The following is a 24,380-nucleotide window of genomic DNA, read 5'->3' on the forward strand; positions in this document are numbered from 1 at the left end:
GAGAGCCTTTCAAAACACATCTGTGGACATTTCTCTGGGTGACGATTGCCCAGTCTTTTCTTTAAAACAGTTAATTTTTATTTAATTTTTATTTTTGTGGTAGCGGTTATTCGACGTGTATAGTATTGAAACTGTAGAGGAACTCCACGTCACGCGCAAGGAACCCGTTCCCACGAGCTTCCTGGATTCATGCGTCAAACCTAGTGAATTATGGGTCATGAGTTCGTAAGCTTCATTATAACACATTAAAGGCGCGGAAGGAAACTACATCTCCCACACATTTTATTTACCATTCCCGGAGAAAACCCCGAAGTGTAGGATCAGTCGTCAGACTGCGGGCTCTCCTCCTAGGCTCTGACAAACGGGAGAGGAGCGCAGAGGAGGACAAAACTGACTGATGGAGACTCAGCTGTGGATGATCAGGATTAGCGGACAGCAGGCGGTCATGCAGTGCGCTTACAGACGGATCTAAATCACCGAAGATGTCCGTGGACCAGCAGCGAGACTGGATGCGGGCGGAGGTGGAGCGGCTGTCCCGGGAGCTCAGCGACACCACACGGGAGAAGATCCAGGCGGCGGAGTGCGGCCTTGCGGTGCTGGAGGAGAAACAACAGCTCCAGCAGCAGTACGACGAGCTCGAGGCAGAATATGAGGCCGTTCGGCAGGAGCTCGAGCAGTTGCGGGAGGTGAGAGACTCTAGTCTGCATGCGTCCGTATTCCGTAACGTTAACCTACTTACTACCGACTGACGCCGCTGTTTACCTCATAATGATTAAGCTCATGCCAAGAAACATGCCGCTGTGCATTTGATTTGATTTGATTTGTAACGTTAGTTGACCTAGTAAAAAATTATAAAACTGTGTAGTTGATGTGATGATAATGACAGCATCGTTTTTTGGTAATGTGGTGATAATGACAACATCGGGTAGTTGATGTGATGGTAATGACAGGGTCGTGTAACTAGTTGATGGGATGTCAATGACAGCAGCGTGTAGTTGATGTAGTGGAAATGACAACATCGTGTAGTTGATTATTTAATATATTTGAACGAATATTAATTTCAGAATAATCTAACATGATAATAGTTCATAGAAGTTTGAATTGTTTCTCTTAACATCAGATCCATATCTGATTTTATACGCACATTTTTAAATTACAGATGGCATCATAATCATGAAAATTCCTAGATCATAACTCATGTTTTTAGTGGTGAAATGTGACTGGGTTGGATTTGAATTTTTGCGGGAAGTTTTTGTCCCGCCTAAATGCTGAAGCAAGTTGCAACAGGAATGTTGGGAATGCTGAAAATGTTCTGACCTGGACTGATGAAAGAAGTCACTGTCCTGTTTTATCACACTAGGTTTCTTTTTCTAGAGATGTTTCCCTTTGATTTCAGAATGATTCACGTGCCATCATGTCTGTTATCACTGATGTATGTGTCAAACTCTGGTTGATTCATCATTTTAAGATATCTGTGAATGAGCCAAGATTTAGGTCATTACAGTTGGTAGTCTGAATTTAAACCTTTTGTAAATGTTTTTTGGAGCCGAGTTACTAATTTCCTGTTGGTTGGATGACTTTTGACATTGCAGAAGGCTGAGCTTCCTGTATTTCTTTACCATCTGTTTATGGGGAACTGTTTATGGGTCATCACGTCATATGAAGTGACCACGTTGACATGCACAGCAATATGATTCTTTTCTAATAGTCAAAGTAAAGACTAAATTGAAGTAAGATGTTTACTTGACTCCAGCTAACCTCATGAACACACTTGTTTACATTTTCAATACAGGGTTTCCCCGCAGAAAATTTGATAGTTAGTTGGTCGGGTTGGGCGAGTGGGCGGGGCAGAGGGCGTGGCATCAAAGGGGCAGGGCGTATGCGTCATTATGAAAATTAAAATATTTTTATTTAAAACACTCAAATAAAACTTAATTTTGAACAAACTATGACAGAAAATGAACACATACTAGATTATTAATGAATTAAATGTTTTTAACAGATACCTCTAATGGGAATAGCTGCGTGATGAAGTGAAACGCATCTTTGATGAATGAAGATGCATCTTTGCTTTACATTATGGATTTGGGATGGTACCTACACCTCTCAGGAAACATACAGATAGAGATCATTTTAGATGTTTAATGACCATTTAGAGCATTGGATTCGCTAGACAAGAGCTTAAAGGATTAGTCAATTTTCTTAAAAAAATCCAGATAATTTACTCACCACCATGTCATCCAAAATGTTGATGTCTTTCTTTGTTCAGTCGAGATGAAATTATGTTTTTTGAGGAAAACATTGCAGGATTTTTCTCATTTTAATGGACTTGCAGTTTAATATTGCAGTTTCAGCAGAGTTTCAGAGGACTCTAACGATCCCAAACGAGGCATAAGGGTCTTATCTAACAAAACAATTGCCATTTTTGACAAGAAAATTTAAAAATATGCACTTTTAAACCACAACTTCTCGTCTATCTCCGGTCCTGTGACACGCCACATTTTATATCATGATAATGTTATGTATCACGGTAGAGTTTTTTATCTTTTAATAAGGTGTTTATGTTATTAAAATATTTAATGCCATAGAATTTTCATAATTCTCACAAAAAACTTATACAAGCATAAAAAAGAAGATAAAAACAAACAAAACTCAAGCTTACTGAAGATAAACCGTGATGAAAAAAATGATAATAAATAATATTGTATATTGTATTAAAGGTAGAAAAGTGATCTAGTCAAGATCAGTGAGAGATTTTCACAGAAATATTTGTGACAAACAGGAGCAAAATTAGGTAACTTCTCCTTTAAGACTAAAGTCAATAATATTGAATACTGGATACTGTTACACATGCTGTTTCCTTTTTCAGCTGTTTATTTTCTCTTAAGCACTTAATGGTCATGTTTATGAGGATGCTTGCAAAGACGGGAATTTTGACGCATATATGTGTTAAGGCAAATAAAGCGACAACAATGCTCATGAGCTTAATGAGCAGCGGATGCGCAACTGGCGCACTTCTCTCACACAAAACAGTGCACGCATTTGGAACTGTTGTTTGTGTTTCAATGGCTTAAAATCACTTGTTTTAAAACTGCAGTGCTTGAATACGTGTACAAACGTTACATTTTCGTGACCACATGCGCTGCAACACGACGTTGTCTTTAAAAAGCAATTGTTTATATTGAGTTTTCTTTAGAGAAATAACAGTTCTTTTGAAAAGTTTGCTCAGCTTGTAAAGTTTTGGTCACTGTGCTGACAACAAAACAGCGGTACCACAGTGCCATAAAGACACAACTGCATTTAAAAATTATAGTTTGTGCAAGGATTGTTTGTGTTTTCCGTGAAGACACATGACAGAGAAACTTGTCAAGAGCTGGAGGCAGCATGAAAAAATCTCTATGCAGGAAAAACCCTGTGAACATGATGTCACTGTTTTTTTGAATCATCTTTTTCCTCTTATTTCCAGGCTTTTGGACAGGCTCACTCTAATCAAAAGAAGGTGGCAGCTGATGGCGAGAGCCGTGAGGAAACGCTCCTCCAGGAGTCTGCGTGTAAGGAGGCGTATTACGAGCAGCGCATGCAGGAGCTGCAGGCAGAACTGCGGCAGACACGCAACACCCTGGCAAACAGCCAATCAGAGAACGAGCGTTTGGCCACCATCACTCATGAACTGAGAGAGGTCTGTCTGTTTAAACTTCTTGAGTATCTACTTACAATCATTGTCCTTGAGATGTTAGAGATGGCTTAAAACCAAATCCTAGCTTATTGTTTTGCTGTACAACTTAAGTACCCATCATTGAGTATCTTCAGTAAATGGCCACAAGTATGTTCGAATTTTTTTACTTATTAAGACAAGGGTCCAGATTAGCGTAAGAGAGCAAATTCACAAACGCATAGATGAGAGTGGAAAATCTGCGGGTGATTTTCGAACAGGGTGCATTTCAATAATGACCAAATTAACAATTTTATACTTTATTTGACCCGTTAAATAATGAACGAACGTTTCGTGATTCATTTAAATGCTCTCCTCCCATAAATTTAGCATCTGAAAGGAAAACATAAAAATGCATGTAGTGCTGTAAGGTCAGTCGCAAAAAGAATGTCCACTCCTTTTCATTGCGTGTCTTTAGTAAATCCTGACAGTATTTTTTTAACAGCATTAGAGGCGTTTGCTCTAGTGCAAACTGTTGGGCCCAAGGTGTGTGTGTGATGTTTGGGTGTGAATGTGTTGAGATTTTCTGCTAGTTTGGGTGAAACTACCTCCACCCTCGCCTCCAGTTCTCAAGTGAAAGTGCGTGTTTGTGTTCAACAGTGGCGTGTGGTGCATAAATTAGCCAAAAGAACGTGCCTGAACAGTTTAGCAAAATAGGGAATGAAGAGTAGAAATGGAGAGAAAGATGGATTGACCTAAATGTGTAGTTTGATTAGAAGATGTAGAGAAACAGAGAAAGAGGTGGATGAGTTAGGGAAAGAAATTACTTCCTTTAAAACTTAATTAAATAATAGAAGTAGTAACCTTTTTTTTTTTTTTCGAAAATGTAAATGAAGTTGCTGATTTATTGTCTTATGTTGTACAGAACAGTCAGATGGTGGAGATGCAGAGATCCCGTCTGCGTGATGACATCAAGGAGTTTAAGTTGAGGGAGTCTCGTCTTCTGCAGGACTACAGCGAACTAGAGGAAGAAAACATTGCCTTGCAGAAACATGTGTCTGTCCTGAAGCAGAGCCAGGTAATCTTCCTCATTCCGTAAATCGGCTACTGTTAAACAAACGGACCGTTTCCAAATGGGTGCACTTGATTTTGTTTGGTTTTTTTGGCTTTTTTTGCATTATCCACAATAACGTGGGGGTGCTTACAACGTCCCCTGTGCTACTGCTGTGTACTTTTTGCCGAACCTGAAGCCGAGTCCACGGCAAACTTCTGCCCCAAAAGTCTGTGTGGCATTACATTAGCAAAGGTTGGACTCAGAAGAAAGACTGCAAGGGCTCGAGGTGACATTTCGGACAGGGCCAATGTAGTAAAAACGGCACCAGTTGACATCTGTCTGATGTGTTGTAGGTTGAGTTTGAGGGTCTAAAGCATGAAATTCGTCGTCTCGAGGAGGAAACACAGTGTCTGAACAGCCAGTTGGAAGATGCCATCGGTCTGAAGGAGATCGCTGAGAGGCAGCTCGGTGAGGCCCTGGAAACCATCAAGACAGAGCGAGAGCAGAAGGTGAGAGTTTTTCTTTTAGAGTTGTTATGGGCTGTTGGAGGTAGTATGGGTAGTGAGATCTATAGATCAAACGTACACTAGCCTTGTCTATTCATTAAGCTGTGCTGCTACCGCCGTAGCTGATGTGTTGTCCGCTGTAAATGCAAGGCTTGTTTATGACTTTTTTTGACATGCCCCTATCATACATGGCTTTGTGGTGTTTTTGTAAGCAATTTGCCCTTTGAGGTAGCAGCGCTAGCAAGAGGTTTAGCGCAATACTTGACGCTGCGCAACATCTTAGTCCCACACTAGTGTTGCTTTCGTCAACGAAAAGTATGACGAAATATAGTCGTCAACGAACCTTTTTCACGTGACGAAAACGAGACGAGACGTAACGAAAATGCTGGTCATGTGACGATGACTATAATAAAATGTATAATGCAATATTGTTGACGAATAAAAACGAGACTAAAAGTGGTTTACAAAATAAAAACTAAGCTAAAATGTCTCTTCATTTTCGTTGACCAAAACGAGACGAGACGAAATGTTATAACGTTATTTCGTCTTTTACCCATCTCAGCATCTCCGCGCCCCCACCACCTGACTGCAGGTGATCACGTGTGTTGTTGGCGCTGCGTAGATCAATCAAAACATGAAAGTACCGCGAGAGTGAGTAGAAAGCATGCGGAGCAGTCTGCTCTCGCGATGCTTTGATATCATACGCCTCCATTTGCACGTTAATGGGCATTTCAAACAGTGTACGCGGCAACCGCGAGACATGCGGAAAGCGGAGAAACGGGGGCGGTTACAGAGGTGAAGCAGAGTTGGTCCACAAGCCTTGCTCGTGCACCTAAGATCCTCTCCCTTTTACGGACACGACTCTTCATGGCAGTCGCTGTTGAAGATAAACACATTTCCACTAAATGCTGCACAAAATGCTTCCACTAACGTTACATGAGAAAAGCTGTAGCCGCGTGGCGATTCCGACCGGGAAGATGCAGCATTCTGGCTCCAAATGTAAAAGAAAAGTCCAAAATAAATCCCGTGCATCACTTTCAGGTCAGTTCAACAAGCCTGTTAAAATCTATAGCTTTGATTGCTGACAACACCAGTATAACAATGTACAAATTTATATCATGTAACAGTTGTTTAAATGACATTGTGCTGCGTTGCGTTTTGAAACATTGTAAATATATCTATGCTAAAGACATTCGTTGTTTTGTATATGCTTAATAACTACACTTATTTATTATTTAAATAAACAAAACATACTTCGCTGAATACTTGAGTATTAAATCAATCAAACACCTGTACTGTTGAGAACATAACCATACATACCAACTTTGCTTTTCTTAATAGACATCTGCTGTTTTCTTAAAGCTGACTTTTAATTTACTTACAGGAAAAACATTAAGTAATTCTCCAAAATCGCTTGGATTTATACTGACATTTAAGATCAGCTTTGTCACATTAGATTAAGCCAAAGTCCATTAGGTACACTGGTGGTAACGTACAGATGCAGAAATATAAACTATAATAATATATAATTACATATGTATGATTGTAGTTTGTGCTGCTGTCAAAATACAATTATAAATGTTAACAATAGCATATTTCTATTCTCACACATACTATAGTTATGTGTGACCCATTTGACCTTGTGTGTGTTTGCTTAGACTACTTTTGTTTTGATTATGTAGACTTTTATGTAGACTCTTACGAACAATCAAGTCACTCACTCAGAGGATAGTAAAATAAATATCTATTCAAATCAGAGCATCTTCCATGTCTGGAATGGATGTATTCTTGGGTCTATAAGGTAACAATAATATAACTTTTGTTTGAAATGGGTTTGGCTAAAAGAAAATATAGTTTTGTCTATAATATTATTAGGTCATTATACTATATGGGTTAAATAGAATTGCATTACTAAAAAGAGACTAAATACATTTTCACTGACTAAAACTAGACTAAAATGTCATCAGTTTTCGTCGACTAAAACTAGACTAAAATAGTAATGGATAAGTCTGACTAAAATAAGACTAAAATGGCAAGAATTTTAGTCGACTAAAACTTGACTAGACTAAAAAGAGTATGACGTGACTAAAACTAATAAAAACTAAAATGACAGCTTGACACAAAGACTAGACTAAAACTAAAATGAAAACAGGCTGCCAAAAACAACACTATCCCACACAATAGATGTAAGGTTACTGTTCCTCTTTGGTTTGGCACACAAGTTTCTACAGTGTCCGGTTTAGTCAAGCCTAAAGCCATTTAACAACAGGTTAAGCTACAGCGTACAGAATTGCCTCTCGTGTGTCACGTGACCAGAGTGTAATAATCGCAGTCCTTGCGATTAGAAAAAAGCAGTGGACACAGGTGTAGTCACCGTCAAACATGTCAACACATACAGTTGTTACATGCTTCTACCCAGATGTTTATGCTGAAGAAAATTAAGGATTTCAACTGGAATTTTTACATTATAGTCTGTTAGGGCTGTCACTTTTGAGAAAAATCTAATTTGAACGGATTTAGAATATCATGCAATGTAACCGAATATATTCGAATATCTAGGCACCCCCCCCTTCGCGCATCAAAAACCCACCGTAATGGAGATTCAATCACAAAATTATTAAAAAAGTGACAGTCATAAACTGGGCTGTCTGGATTACCTTTTTACTTAATGTTTGAAACAGCAGGTAATCAATTTAAGAATAAAAAACGTATATATGAAAAAACGATTCAGAACAGTTACAAACAATAACGTGACAACTTAAACAGCAGCAGGAGTATAGGAACCCAAACCGAATTCGCGCCCGCAGATTTCGGCAGAAAACTCTGTGGAATTTTGCAGATGTAATGCCCGTCATTGACAAGCACACATATCCCGCGCTTCAGCGTGTTTGTGGGAAGTAATCTCATTGACAACAAGCACACATACATAGCCTATCCCGCGCGTTTGTGAGCCGTCATGTTCGAATGCATATTCGAATATCGAATAAAAAGTGACAGCCCTATAGTCCGTTCTGTTTTTAGCTGGGGCGGATCAAATTGTGTTTTGTGACTCTGCGTTAAGCGGGAGAATGCTGTATGCGGGAATTTTTTCCCATATGTTTGAAACTGCTGAGGGTCAATCCAATCAAATGATGCGAAATGGTGACACCAACTCAAAATCTGATTGGTTAATGCAATGATTTTATTGCCATATCTTAAGCTGAGAGCGCCTGCACAGTTCGTTCTGAAGGCCTAGGCAGATTTTTTGACCGTGACAAAACATGATGTCCGACGCTGGCTGAAATATGATTAGATAAATGCTCTATCATAAATATACTGGAAGTATATTTTCTGGAAGCAGCACAACCAAGAGAAAGCTATGAAATAAAGAGAATAGACATTATCGGATTAATTTAATACACATTTATAGAAAAATTTATTTAAAAATAAATCAGTGATTCGGATAATGTTTAGGCCAGCAGAGAAGGCTTTGCTGGCTCTGACGGCCCACTACTTTCACGTCATTCTAAAAACAGCTAGTCTCCCAAAATGGCAGGATTTGGAATGTGCCAATTTATGATGTAATAACATGACTAAACACAGCCTCCACAGAAGAAGGTCAACCCCTGCTTTACAGTACATCACTGCCTGTGCAATCGAGCATGTAGTGTAAATATTGAGAGAGACAAACAAACAAAAAAAAACAGAGAGATTTGTGCAGATATGGCTCCTACCATGTAAAATATCTTATTATGCTAATAATAGCTTACCTCTAGAGCATGTATGCAGCCTGAGGGCATAAATTAGGAGTATTCCCACTTCTCCAGGCACCACTACACCACTTGTCTACATATGTGGAGTGGTTGAATGATGTATATATGTAAACATATCTATGGTGGGATCTCCCTATAATGTTTTACTTAGCAACCTCAAAGAAGACTGTAGCATTTACATAGCAATGAGCTCACTCTGAACACCTTAGCAACCAGCATTGTGGTGCCATATTTTTGCTTATAGAGAAAATATTAGTGATGCACCGATGTATCGGCCACCGATATTTATCGGCCGATTTTTAATGAATTTGAAACCATCGGCAATAGCACGAGAAAGGCCGATACCGATTGTTTATTAATTAACTGCATAAAGAAATCCATTATATGTAAAAAAATTGTTAATGTCGTTAATAAAATAAATGCTGAATAGCAAAAACCACCTTTGAAGGTTGTCATGCTGTCTTATTATATTTGTTTTAGCTTAATTTGTGCCTCTCTTATTATGTTGGTCAGTTGAATGTTAATTAGATCCAATCCGTATTCAGGTAAAAATAATTTGATGCAGAAATAAACTAGCTAATAGACCAATTGTATAGTATTGTATACAAGTGCTTAATATCGGTATCGGCATCGGTATCGGCCAGAAGTTGTCTGTTTAAATCGGTATCGGCCCAAAAAAGTCCTATCGGTGCATCCCTAGAAAATATGTAAAAAGATATTTGTTAGTGAAGCAGTATATTTGATGCAGATTGTTTCTGAATCCAGGCGGCCTTAAGAAAGGAGCTCTCCCAATACATGACCATCGGAGACTCCATGTACAACAGTCCTTTAAACATCTCACTCGACGGGCTGAAGTTCAGCGATGACACGGTGGTCGAGCCTAACAACGATGATCCCATTCATGGCTTCCAGAGCGCTTTTGACAAGATCACCAAAGGCGGTGACAACCGTGTTTCCACGCCTAAAAAAGGAGAGCGTTTCCACCCGTCCTCCAGCCTCGTGGACAATCTACTGAATGAGCTGAACATCTCTGAGATCCAGAAACTAAAACAACAACTCATGCAGGTGATACATAATGTGGTTTCGATATTTTACCAGGTTCTGCGAAACACTGTATCGGCTTTACTTCCAATACCATTAGTATGCTTATCACAGTTAAAAAATATGGATATGTTAAAGTGTAAAAATGAAAAATGCACAGATTAAGTCTTGATAGACACAATCCATTATTATTTATCTTCTAAGCTACATTATATGTATACATTTGTGATAAACCGTCATGTTTTTCTGGACCTCCTTTCTGCTTTCAGGTGGAGCGAGAGAAGGTTACATTGCTGTCCACCTTGCAGGATTCTCAGAAGCAGCTGGAGCAGGCTCATGGAGTCTTATCTGAGGAACACGAGAAGGTCAGTCGCCTCACAGAGAACCTCAATGCCATCCGCAAGCTCCAGGCAAGCAAGGAACGCCAGTCCGCTTTAGACAACGAGAAAGATCGCGACAGCAATGAGGATAGTGACTATTACGAGGTGGATATCAATGGCCCGGAGATCCTGGAGTGCAAGTACAAGGTATAGAAGAAATAATGACTGTAATGGTGTTTTTCTGCCAGGTTTTCTTGCATTGTAAATGTACGTGCCTTTTGACAATGTTGCACTCATACTTACACTGCTAGTTTTAGCATCCAAGCCTCTTCTAAAATAGAGTTGACATAGTTATGCTACCAGATAAGAAATCAATGTGTTGTGGCAAACAGCGTTCAGATGTAAGTTAGTAAAGACTATGCTGATTTGTTTGAAATTGCAGGTCGCTGTGACGGAGGCAAGCCAACTGAAGGAGGAGCTCAAAACGCTAAAGGCAGAGCATTCAGTCTGCCAATCACAGTACAAGGAAAAGCGGGCACAGCTAGAGAGCCAGGTAGCATCTCTAAGCGCTCAGGTCACTTTCCTAGAGCACAGCAGTCGAGCAGAACGCGAGCAGTTAGCACGGCTTGAGAAGGAGCTACGGCAAGCCAGCGAGGTGGCGGGCGAATCACAGGGCAGCCTTAACGTCGCGCAACACGAGCTGGCCACCTTTAGCGAGGAGCTAGCCAACCTGTATCACCACGTCTGCATGTGCAACAACGAGACGCCGAACCGCATTATGCTCGACTACTACCGTGAAGGTAAAACCGGAGTCGCCAGCACACAAACCACAGGTCGGGGAAGCCCTGAAGGTCGCGGTCGACGCTCGCCTATCCTGTTGACCCGTGGCCTCTTCCCCACAGCTGACAACAGCGATGGAACTTCATCTCCAATCTCCTCCTCCATTCCATCTCCAGTGGCCGATCCTCGCAAGGAGCCGATGAACATCTATAACCTGGTGACCATCATCCGTGACCAAATCAGGCATCTGCAGCTAGCAGTGGACCGCACGACGGAGCTGTCCCGCCAACGCGTGGCTTCTCTTGAATTGGGTCTTGGAGCGGATCGAGACCAAGAAGCCAGCGTCGAGGAGATTCTCAAACTTAAATCACTCCTCAGCACCAAGAGAGAGCAAATAGCCACACTGCGAACCGTCCTAAAGGCGAACAAACAGGTAAGTGTATACTGTATGTGTCATTTATGTTGTTGGAAGATTTGTTGTCTCTTTATTGTTCATGTGTTTTTCCAGACTGCTGAGGTGGCGCTGGCCAACCTGAAGAGCAAATATGAGAATGAAAAGGCCATGGTTACTGAAACCATGATGAAGCTACGCAACGAGCTGAAGGCGCTGAAGGAGGACGCTGCCACCTTCTCCTCACTCAGGGCCATGTTTGCCACTCGGTATGAGACAGTCATTATTGCTTTCTTATCTTCCTACATGCACTGCACAGGATTTGTACTTACTTGGGTTAATCTTAAAAAAAAACAACATGCCTAGAAAATTTGCCTTTTAAGGGAAAAACTGGCATAACATGCAACCAGGTTAAGATATTGGTGTGTATTAAAGGTCCCCTATTGTGACCCAGAGACGTTCGGGCAAGTAAAAAGTATTGTCACTTGCCCGTTCGGGCCAGTGCTTCACCCTCGGTCACTAAAATATATTTTCATCAATGTATAGACCAATTTAGAGTAGACGTCACTGCAAGCTGCGCGCGTAATGCGGTTGCAGAAAAACAGTGGAAATGAATTAGACACGAGTGAAAAGAGAAAGATAACTCACTAGAAAATGTCCTGTTGTGCTGTTAAGTGTCAGAATAAGAATGCCAAAAAAGATGGCTTTCATTTTTATAGAATACCATCGTTGAAGACATCATTTGAAGATAAACGTAGGTGTTTATGATTACAGTAAGCCCTTAAACGGACAGAATGGAGCGAGGAAATCATCTGGAAATCTTTTAATAATTAGAATAGAAAATAAGTAGAGAAGATGTCCGGTGTTCTGTCGAAGTCTGTTCCCTCCATGTGTTTCTTATAGCGTTTTTATTACGTTACAATTATAATTTATTCAGAATAAATGTTTTTTTTATACTGAAAAAGCAGTAATATCACATTTTTTTTTTAAATATTTCATAATTTTTTCGTTTTCTATTATTTCTTATTATTTCCTTATCTTAGCTTATGTCTTCTTCCTGTTTTTTTCTAAAATTATTATGTTTACATGCTTAATAAATATATAAATATAGCACACACACACACACACAATGTAAAGTGTTATTAATATATAAACAGGCCTTTTTAATGTATGTTTAAACATAATACTTTTATAATAGTTTTAGAACAAACACGTAAGATAAATATAAGGAAGAAATAATAGAAAACAGGAAAATTATGAAATATTTAATAAACGCTATTATATATAATACATGATAGTATTGCTTTTATATGTACTTTAGCGATTTAGACTGTAAAAATAATTGATTTAGCAAAAAAGATCAATACATATACATTACATACATGCATATCAGTAGCCAAGGCATTTAAACTTTTTATCTATCTAAAAAATAAACGTAACGTGATTAAAACGCTATAAGAAACATTGCACTAAAGGGAAACATAGGGGAATCAGACTTCGACAGAACACCGGATCCATAAAAATCACGGTTTAATGCTAAAACACTTCACAACCCTACTGCGGAGCAGTCACTTTCTGCAACCAGTTTGGCTCCGCCCACAAAAAACTTCATCTCTGTTTGCAAACACGAAATTGATCTATATTATCTAACATTTTGAAAGCAGACATTTACTTTTTATGCAATATTTTTTTATGCAGTTTGCTGTCAGTTTACAGGTTAAGCAGAAAAGTTGGGAGCCTTTTTTTCGTTGGAACATGTCTGTTGTATATGTATACAATTATATTTGACTTTTGAATTTATTATTTTTAATTATTATTATTTTAATATATGACACTGACATTTTTTTAGTGGGGCCAGTGAAAATTTTGGCAGGGCAAGTGAAAACCTGAACCACTGGCCCGCATGGGCCAGTATAATTTTTTTTGTGTTGAGTCCTGTATATGTAAGGGATCATCAATGGCCTGCCATGCATTAAAGGAGGCAAAGAACCGTCCAATGTGAAGAGGAGTGCATTTAACTCCTTCCCCACCATTGGCAATTAAGAGAAAATGCTTCCCTGCCAATGACGTGTATTTCCGTCAATCTGTAATACAAAGTGACGCTCTTCTGCAATTTATAAAACACGGAAGAATCGCCGTAGGGCAAACAGCTGTATGTCCATCTAAGTTTTGAGGATTGCTCTGCATCTGATCTCTATCAAAAGTCATAATGTAGTGTTTTTGACACCTACCCATATTTGAGAGTTGATAAAAAAGAACTGATGACGGATGTAATATGAAAGGTTTTTTTTTGTTTGGAAGCAGAGAGTCTGTTCTTTCATTTAATATATGGTGTGTTTATATATTAAAAAGAAAACCATTTTCTAGAAGGCATTAAACTTTTGTGAAAATCATTAAAAATGCTGGCGCTGGCATCCTTTAATGCACGTCAGGCCATGGTTTTTACACTTATTCTGTGGTCATTTGCCAAGTTATAGACCAGTTAAAACTATATTGCTTTTTGCAGCACAATATTTAGCCAAATGGGTAATTTTTGTTAAGTACTGTGCATTGCCTCAAAGATCGACTTCTTTGGTGATCTTTAGTTTTTTGAAGACCTTGGATCTCATTATTGTGGTTGCATGGAAAACAGTTTGGATGTTTGTTTAAAGTCTCTTTTTGCTCCTTAAAAATGAAAATATAGGTTATAAATGACATGAACTTAAGAAAATGAAGATAGATTTAAAAAAATCCTTGAATAATTGACAAAGAAATGCATGTTGAGGGTTCCTGCTCAGGTTTTGGTAAAAACAGAGATGAAGCTCTGAGGAGCAGCTGAGCTCTGTATGAGGTTTTGTATTGACTTGTTTCGGGTTATTAATATGCTAATGAGAAGAGATTATCAGACAGTGGGCTGAATGCTGTTTTCTCATGAACACGTCTCAATGCTCTGCTTTTCTCCAGAGACTGGCACAGTTAAAACTGTCAAAACACTTCTGGCTTATGTTGTTTTAACAAAATGTAGAGTAAAACACAGGATGGTTTAGATTTCACCCAAAAATGGCATTGCCACACAGTGCAAAATATCTTCTCAGTCATTAGATTTCATTGAATTACATTCACGCTGATGGTTTGCCCAATAAATTGAACAGGTGTCACAAGTAAAACACAAACTCTGTGGACTGCTTGCTTTAGATTTTATTTCCATTTTGTAGTTTTTCTGTTGACTTCATTCCCACTTTTCTGAAAAGCTGTCGAAGTGAAAGAGTGTGAAGTCTGTTTCAAAGTCATCCCCCCCGCACGCCTCCATTATACATGCTGGCTGCTTCTCACACGCACATTCGGCCTCTTTTGACCTCCGTCCTTTCTTCCCGGGGGATTCGTGTTTGGTTCCCAGGGGCCAATATCTACTGTTTCTATTGTGTGCCTTCATTCCCAAAACCTCAATCTCACCCTCAGTAATTCTTCAGCAAACACACACGAGTCCAGACTGTGGCTGCTGTACTTAAGAGTCAACGTTTATACTTGTGAGAAACACTTAAATATAATCCACCAAGTGTACGATGGGTAAGACAGTAGATCACCAGGGGTTTGACCATCGGCATTTTGTTATTAGATCAATGTAAAACAGTAAAAGCAGTAAACTGACCTTCACAGATTTCCAATAACACTGATTTAACACTGATATTTTGAGGAATGTTTGGACCCCATTCACTTCCATGGTAGGAAAAAAGAATACTATGGAAGTAAATGGAGTCCACGAACAGCTAAGACCTTTCTTTTGTACATGACTATACATTTTTTATACATGATTATAAATAAATAAAAATAAATAAAAATTGAATATGAGCTGACCTCACAGTCTGCACTACTTCGTTGGCATTGGTTTGGTGTGTCCCTACAGTACCTTTCCTGTGAGAGCAAGACTTAATGCTTATCATTTTTTGATCATGATAATAGACATGTGTTGAAGTAATAACTGCATGTGTAGACTTGCACCGCTTTAAGCTACAGAAGCATAACTGCATCTTTCCGCATATTAAGATGAAGATTGATATATAAACATACTGATGAACAAATGTGTGACAAACTGAATGATGAACAAAACAAAACACAAGGAATGGTTTCTCTGCTTTACAGAGGAACTGAATTGGCTGAAAGATTTTAATTATACCAGATGACGTATGTAGAGCGACATAAATTTAAGCGTCAAAAAACTTTTAACGGGTACGTGTGCACACAGCTGAAAGCTATGCAACTAAACCGGTAGCTTTTTATTGATATTGAAAAGCAATGTGTCTTGCCATATTCAAACATCCTTCTTGGATATAAAAATTGTTTAACGCCAAAAGTTGCCCTTTTTAAAAAAATAAACTTGCGTTCAAAACGACTTGGGATACTATCTAAGGCTGCTTTGAAAAGTAACTTCGCGTCTACTGCCGTGTTGGATAAACAAAACTGCTTCGGTGTGTCGCATAGACGTCGTCATCGTCTTGCTGCCCCCTCCCCATTCCGTGATTGGTTCCCTAATGCCGGGGAAAGAGTTCAAATAACCACCAGAGCAATGTTTGTGGTGACTGAGGTATAAGAGGTATAATTGACTCCAGTCCTTTGAATATTTGAAAATAATGCACACCTGTGATGCATTTTCACCTTGGGTGTGCATTATTTTTGAATAATTCAATGGCCCGTCGTCAATTATTCCTTACATATCCAGCTGTTATATTCAGCCGTTACAGGTGGGCAATGAATCTTTGGATAGCGTAGGCTGTAAAGGATCTATTCCTTCAATCTTTATCTATTCCTTCAATCTTTTAACTTAATCCAGTTAAAAATGTTTTTTAAAGGCACACAAGGCAAGTCTGAGTATAATTTCTCTACTAGCTCCCCCTAGTGTCTGGGAATAAATGCTTTCTATATCTGAGACTTTACAGACTGAAGGACACCGGGTCGGATACAGCGAACTTGCAAGTGGGGTATTCTTCCTACAGACGGTAGGGGCGGGTGAGAGAGTCTTCATTCGTCATGTAATGAGTCATTTAACCATATACCGACTTACGAAGATGATTTATTAACATAAAAATGCTGCCTTGTGTCCCTTTAAAGGCTTTACATTTGAAATAATGACGCATTACTAAAACCAGGCGTTTATACGCATCACTTTAGCTAAATTAGCATTATAAACTTTCTAATACAATGTTAATATGTTTGCAGTTTTTTTTACAATGTCCAGATGTTACCAAGTAGGGCTGTGACAAAAAATAGGCTGTCCCATTAAAAATACCTGTCTGAAGTAGATTTTAAATCCCAAGACTGCGATTCTGTGTTTCATGCACAGCTTGTGCGTCAGTAGTCTGAGTCGTTTATAACGTGCATTTAAAAAAGCAACACTCATTAAACAAAATCATTCAAAATATTCTTTATTATCATGAAAATACCTTTTGAAGAACAGAGATGTAAATATTCTTATAGACATTTCCTGGAATAGCGCTTGTAATGTTACTTCTTCTGTGGCACAAATGGCGTTTCTGCTAGAGAGCGCCCTCTGGCTTTTGGATGTGCCGGGATTTCCCTGTAATTCATTAAAATTCATTCATTGAGAAAACGCGCATTTAAACGCACGATTAATCGTTACAGCCCCACAAACTTCTATTGGGTTTATGAAGTCATCTTAAGAGTTTCGTAACTTGCTTTTTAATGTAGAATCCACCCCAAAAAAATTATTTGCCATGATTGCAAATAAATAGCAATTCTTATAACGCTCTTTCTGTCTCTCAGGTGCGATGAGTACGTGACTCAGTTGGACGAGATGCAGAGACAGCTCGCTGCTGCCGAGGATGAAAAGAAAACGCTCAACTCTCTTCTCCGTATGGCCATACAGCAGAAGCTAGCTCTCACTCAACGCCTGGAGGACCTGGAGTTCAACCACGATTTAGAGACTCGTCGGGGAGGAGCCAACGGCCGCACCAAAGGCACCTCCTCACGGGGAAAATCCGCCCACAACTCAACCCCGTCCCATGTGAGTCATCCCCCCCCCCTGCAGCGAGGGAGCACCGGCGGTGTTCTGCAGTGAGAAGTATAAGATCTACTGCGACTGATGGGCGTCTATCAGATGTACAGAAATTCTCTCTCTCACACCTCTTGCTTGCTCTATGCTAACTCGCACCGTGTGTAAGTGTATTTAGGGGCTTTATATGGTCATGTGCCTGCCAGCGTAGCTGAATGCAGATGTTTTAGAGCAAAGTGATGATGTTTAGTCTCATCATTTGGTAAAGTGTGTAATGTCTGTGGCAACTGGATGCAGTTGTCCTTTGAAGCAGGATTTGTCTTTCAACACTTCTACTACCGGTCGTCCAAACTCACGCCACTGCTTGAGCAGATGTAGGGCCGAGGATGCTCAACCAATCAGGGTGATGTTGTGATGATGTCTTGGAAAGTGCGATGTGAGAAAGTATTTAACGCTCATCTTCACACACTTAAGTGGAGTATTTAGGTGATACTTTCATGGGTAATTTGGTGCTTTCGTGTATAGCCTGTTGGAGAGATGAGTGTGTCTCTCCTGCCTCTGAGATCTGAAGCCCGTCCAATCAGATCACTTGTGTTTACAAACGTAATATGCAAACGTCTTCCCTGCAGTGTTGAAATGCAGGAAGTCTATTAAATTGAGTCGTTTTTTGCTTTAAAATCGAATACGAAAATTTAACCTCGGGTTCAGATGAAGAGCGACCGTTTGAATGTCACTCGTGAGGCAGGCGGGAGCGTCATCAAGTGCATGCGGCAGGAGGCCACGCAGCGCTAGTAGATGTCTGGCTGTGAAAGCTTTAACTTTGATTTGATGTACTTGATCACACAAGTAGCTTTAATCGAAGTCGTGGTGAAGGGCTTGACGTGGTTGCATGCTCATAGTGATGTCATAATGCAACTGTAACCAGTCTCTGTTTATTTATATGAGGAGAGGCCTTATTTTAGCTTTCACGAATCGCCAGACGACGACTAATGGCAAATGAAAAGCCACACGGTGATTCTCCGCTGAATCACTTTTTTAGGCCACAGTTGTTTTATAGTAAAAGCACGTTTGAAGATACATGTAAATGTATTTACCATGTAGGGGTTGTAATTTAGTCAAAGCAGTATTTGAATTAAAGTTGACATTCAGAAGATAGTGAGGTTTATTCCGGAGTCACCAGTGAGATTTGATGAAGACAGTAATTACATCAGATTATTGCTTTAACCTATACAGTATATACAATGTGCTTGTATACGAATTGTAGGTGAGAGCTTACGTGATGATAAACTCAATGTAACCAATTAGCTGCGTCACTGAATGGCTTAAAACTGCTGGCGCTGTCTGTCTGCAAAGCACAAAAACCTTTAGGGTGTTTTTTTTTAAACATGCTCATGCCACAGGATGCTAACAAATTGCATGAGTCAACAATAATAAAAAGTTGAGCAAATAAAATAAGAAAAGTGGTCATTGATGAAGATCTAGTTACTTGTATTTGTGGAGTCTGATCTTGTGGCTTTACCCACTATCATTTCTTATTTTCTAATGATGTCGCTCTCTGCCAGACCCTCAGGGAAAAAATACAACTAATCTCAAGTCTTTATTTGTCCAAGTAGAAAGTGGCATGTCATCATCTTGTCGTCTATGAAAATGTCCACAATAACTCGCCTGTTTTCAATGGCAATAACACTAATGATGAAATGCTCATTCAGAATTAGAGACATTAAACTTAAGTTCAAACTTTTCCTTGTACTGAATTCTTTATGTGCATACTTTAAAGGTGCAGTGTGTAAATTTTAGCGCCATCTAGTGGTGAGGTTATTGCAACCAACGGCTGCTCGCCCCTCGCTTTTGAAATACACAGAGAAGCTACGGTAGCCGCCACTGGAAAAACATGTCATCCATGGAGACAACTTCGTAAACAGAGTTTGTCCATTAAGGGCTTCTGTAGAAACATGGCGGCACAAAATGGCGACTTCCACCTAGGGGGACCCTCGGTGTATGTAGATAAAAGATCTTATTTTAAGGTAATAAAAACATATCAGTTCATTATAAAAAGGTCTTTATACATCCTTAATAATATAGTTTTGTATATTATTTTGCATTTCTTTCAAGAGATCCTTCTAAAAATTACGCACTGCACCTTTAAAACAAAGACACTGAGTCTCACTCACTAAGCATGCGTAAGCACAAAATTGTTCGTAAAATGTCCGTACGGATGTTTTAACTAACAAATCATGATTCAACAAAACTTTCATACTAATTTTTTTTTTAAATGTATGCAAAAACGTAAGAACAACTTAGACCACACATTAGACCGCAATAATCATGAACAAGAAAAAAAATACATAACACAGATATATATTATAGTGTTCCTATTCTTTGTTTGATTATTGCGTATGTGTGGTCTAAGTTGTTTATACGTTTTAGCAAACATTTAGAAGAAATTGTAGTATAAAAGTTTTTGTTGATTCATGATATGTTAGTAAAAACGTCCGAGCGCACATTTTACGAACAAATTCGTGCGTATGCATGCTTAGTGAATGAGACGCAATGTTCAAATAAACCGGTTTGATTGAGCTTTGAAACAAATGACAGAAACTCTACTAGCCAATAAAAAACTTCTAATCACCCTTGAATTGATTAATATTATACTTTATATTTAAATATTCAACAGTGATTGATATATTAACTATACTATATTGAGCTTTTTTCAGATCATTATAAAAAGTGACTAGGTTTGGTCTTTACTTCGTTGATAAGCTTTATATATCTGTTAATTTTTGTTTTCCACGCTCAGACGTGTTTGTATTTGATGAAATCAGTAAAATATACAATAAGTATTATTAATAAACAGCTGCTTTATAGATGTACCGGGTGGAGATGCGAGAAAATACTTTGCCATTAACCCTTTTAATCTCAAATTGTTCCCAGACATAAAAATATCCAAATAATGTGCCAATTTTAATGGAAAAGTTTGTGAAAAATGAGTTTTAAGGTCAGTCACAATTGTAAGCGATGAGATTAAATGAGTTAATGTAAAGCACATTGAAATGTTAAATGGTTAGGGTTAGTTGAAGATTTTAGTAAGATCATCTGGCTTCAACAGAAGGCATTATGTGGGCCTAATACCAGACTAACCCTAATTTTATTCAATTCATTAAATATGATTCATTGGACCATATAAATGATTTTCCACTGAATTCTGTTGGATCGCAGCTTTTGGTCAGATATAAAAAATATTAAACCTCAACTGAATCAAATCCAATGTAAAGTTAAAGGGACACTCCACTTTTTTTTTGAAAATATGCTCATTTTCCAGCTCCCCTAGAGTAAAAAATTAGATTCTTATGGTTTTGGAATCCATTTAGCTGATCTCTTTTTAAAACTAAAAAGATTCAATTTTATGTCGGTCTTACTACACGGAAAAATATCAAAACTGTTTGGTTATTTTTTAGGGCAATGCTAATGGTCTAATCAGATTCAATGGATTATGCTAAGCTATGCTAAAAGTGCTAACGCCAGACCCGGAGATCGACTGAATGGATTCAAAAACGGTAAAAATCAAAAATGTTTAACTCTAAGGGAGCTGGAAAATGAGCAAATTTTCAAAAAAAGTGAAGTGTCCCTTTATTAGTCTCCAAAAATGAGCAAATGTATAACTTTACAGCATAAAACCGCTTATATATGGGGTTTAAAAACTTTTAATGAGGGCTACTTATTTCATTTATGTATGTTCTGGGATATGACTGATTTATAGGTTTATACTATTTGTTGTATTAATCTAGTTTGTGGTGTTTTAGTTTTTGAATGGGTTTATGTCATTTACACACATATTTACAGAGTATTAGATTTCTTCATGTACACGCCTTTCGTCATCTATTATTTTGATGTTTTAGTCATAAATCATGTTGTTGAAACTAAATCCCAGAAGTTCCAATGCTGCTTTTGTTTTCAAAGTTATCAATTAGAAACTAACCAGCAAATGGCGGATGGGATTATTTAATTTGTATTAAAATTGTAAGCACCTTGTGTAACGCTGAAGCTGGATCACTGACCTTCAGCATTCTCTACAAGAGTACGACAATTAATTCCAAATTGGAATGTTTCAATTCTCTCTCTGTGTCGATTGTGTCAAGTGTCATACACTGTTGGTGTTATCACCTCTTCACCCCTCCTACATTTCTTTTCATCTTTTTTTTAAACTTCATTCGGACCGTTAGTGCCTTTTATTATTTCAAGAGAGAATTTTAGATTTTTGTAGCTTTTGCCCACACGCATGAGGATGTCTTGTTTAAATTGAGCAGCAGCAATAAGTTCAGAAGACATTCGTTCTGTTGTGCGGATAATCTTAACAATTAGACAAATGAAACCTTGTACTGAATTCTTCGGGTCAGTGATCCTAATATCTAATTCAGGTTTTTTTGTGAAAGTTTGGGGTTGAAGCCACATATCCTTGTTTGCCTCATAATGAACAAAAAGTTTTAAGACACGAAACCCAAAGTGTTGTTTTGTGGTCAGAGACTGGTGTTACTCTAGTGTTGTATGGTGAGGTAGCTGAAGGTTGTGTGGTATGGGTAGTATTGTTGACAGATGTAAAAGTAGGGCTGGGCGGTATATCCAGTTTGGTAATAAATTGGGATTTTTGTCCCAGCGGGATACGATCCTTTTCCACGGAAGCTCTGTCAGTAATGTACACAAATGTAAGCTTCCCAAACGGAAACGGGTCATTAAATTTGTATTTTTGTTACACACCATTTTAATAAAGGTGATTGTGACATCTCACATGAGAATTTGACCTGCATGTTAACATTTATTTCATCTTGTAGAAAGTTTTCGTATATCGCCAGCCGTCCCAACATTACCATTATGTGAATGTTGGTGAAATCGCCCAGCCCTAGTTTGTTATCGTTTTTTTATTCTTGCGTATTTTTTGACATGGTAGTACAAGCATTATAATTTCAGGAAACAGAAAACTTTGCATCAACAAGCAAATGATGTCATGAACATACATTGCTGTTTGTTGAGGCATGAAATTAATCAATTCAGTTGCCATATTGAGAAAAAAAAAACACTTAATTGCAATTTACAAAAAGAAATGAAACCGTTGAACGGTAAATATCATTTTCTGTTTCCTGGAAGTGCCAGCATTGTTATTCAACTAGCTGTGCAAACTTTGTTTTTTGTGTTTCAGTATTGGTCTATAAGAAAAGTTTGATACCTTTATATAAAGTAACTTCATTAATTTGTATGTATTTATTTAAAATGGTGAGCAGTTATGGACTTTATAATGTGCATTATTGTCATATGCATGTTTTTCTTTCTCTCAGCAATGAGACTTTTACACAGAAGCGAAATCAAACTTGAAATCTTCAACGGTTTAAAAAAAGTTAATAAAGTAATGAAATGGTAGAGGGAGAAATGTTTTGTGTAAAACTGATCTCTGGAGTTCAAGGATTGTTCTCTCTAGAGGTTAAACTCTGTGTAGGGGTTCGTCATGCGCTCTCATGAATAAACACAAAGTCAATGAACTTCTGTTGTGTAACGTCAATCTTCTTGCTCTTAATGCAGTTCTAAACGTAGGTTCGGGAGGAGCCTAAACATTCAGGCCTGTCAATCATCATCATCATCATGGGCGTATATAAGGCAGCCTTTAGGCCTTCCTGTCCAGCTGCTTTCTTTTCCGGATTTTGGCCCCGCCCGTTTCCGGAATCACGTCTACACAACGAGCTCCAGGCTCCTACTAACTTGGGAAATATATTTTTAAATACCAATGCAGCAGCTTTTTTAGTACCCGCTCACTACCGCCGTAGTTGATGTCAGGGGCTGTGCTCAATATTTTTGCATTTCGGATGTTCTTTTACACGACAACCGCATGCTCGATTGCAAACGCTGTTTGACAATGGCGACGTGACATCATGCGCTTCTGTTAATTCCGTCTACGCATGCGCGATCGACCAAAACAACAATGGCGGCCCACAGGACTGTGTTGCACTTGTTTTCACGTTTATTAATTCATTTTACATCAAAGCTAACAATCATCGGAGCTTTATAATCCAGAGTTAATCGTAGTGAAACCTACCTTATTGTCAATTCAATCAAACTGCTCGTTTTTTCGTTCTTCTCGATAGTTTATTTTTCTCACAGCTCTGTAGAAGAATTCGCTACACGCTCCCGCGTTCTTCCATCCAAGGCAACACTGCATTCCACTGGCCCCGCATGCATACATGATATGACAGTCTCCGCGGACGGGCAAGGATGCCCACGCAATGGTCTACAACGAGCCTCCGCTTTTCGCGCACACGTCTCAGGCGAAAGGCATGACGCGCTAACTGTTGCACTTTTCTTTGAACCGACAGCATTGAGCAATTGAATTAAAAAAAAACCCAACACAAAGCTAAGGATAGAAAAAGTCGTCTGTCGGACTCGGAACAACCCTATTGTTGTAACACAAAACTTGACACATATAAGAACATGAACAAAATAACAATCTCATAAATATGTCTTTATTAAACTTTCATTTCATTTACGTTTTTACTTTTCAAGCAATGCAGAAATCGGATTGTAGTTATTTCCTCATCCAGGGTTCATTTTATATAAATATAAGATAGCCTATCTCGTGTTTTAAATGGCAAGTTTCTATACTTCATAGTAAAAACGCATATACATTAAATAGCATTGTATTGCATGGATCAATCAAAGAGATTTGTTGCAGGCTTGCCTGCTCACACGGGCTCGCCACGAGTCCGGTTAAGTATTATTTAAAGCTGATCTTTCTGTCGCTTTATCTCTACCGCAGTAGGGATCTCAGTTCACATTTATCCTATTATTATCAATTTTCTCTCCGTTACAGAACCGCCGCTCGCACTATCACGGTAAGCTAGTCCACTTTCATCAACCT

At 38.7% G+C, this 24,380-nt stretch overlaps 1 protein-coding gene across 1 annotated transcript; it reads left to right on the plus strand.

Annotated features, from left to right (window-relative positions):
- The first annotated feature begins 302 nt into the window (after positions 1–302).
- Positions 303–23,010, plus strand: LOC135729866 (protein bicaudal D homolog 2). The gene is made up of 9 exons (XM_065247756.1): positions 303–686; positions 3,467–3,679; positions 4,578–4,730; positions 5,060–5,215; positions 9,730–10,029; positions 10,275–10,532; positions 10,768–11,538; positions 11,614–11,765; positions 17,254–23,010. The coding sequence occupies exons 1-9, from the start codon at positions 483–485 to the stop codon at positions 17,546–17,548; spliced, it is 2,502 nt and encodes an 833-aa protein (XP_065103828.1). The 5' UTR covers positions 303–482; the 3' UTR covers positions 17,549–23,010.
- The last annotated feature ends 1,370 nt before the right edge of the window (positions 23,011–24,380 follow it).

Source organism: Paramisgurnus dabryanus, chromosome 11, assembly GCF_030506205.2.
Source record: "Paramisgurnus dabryanus chromosome 11, PD_genome_1.1, whole genome shotgun sequence".
Lineage (NCBI taxonomy): Eukaryota > Metazoa > Chordata > Actinopteri > Cypriniformes > Cobitidae > Paramisgurnus > Paramisgurnus dabryanus.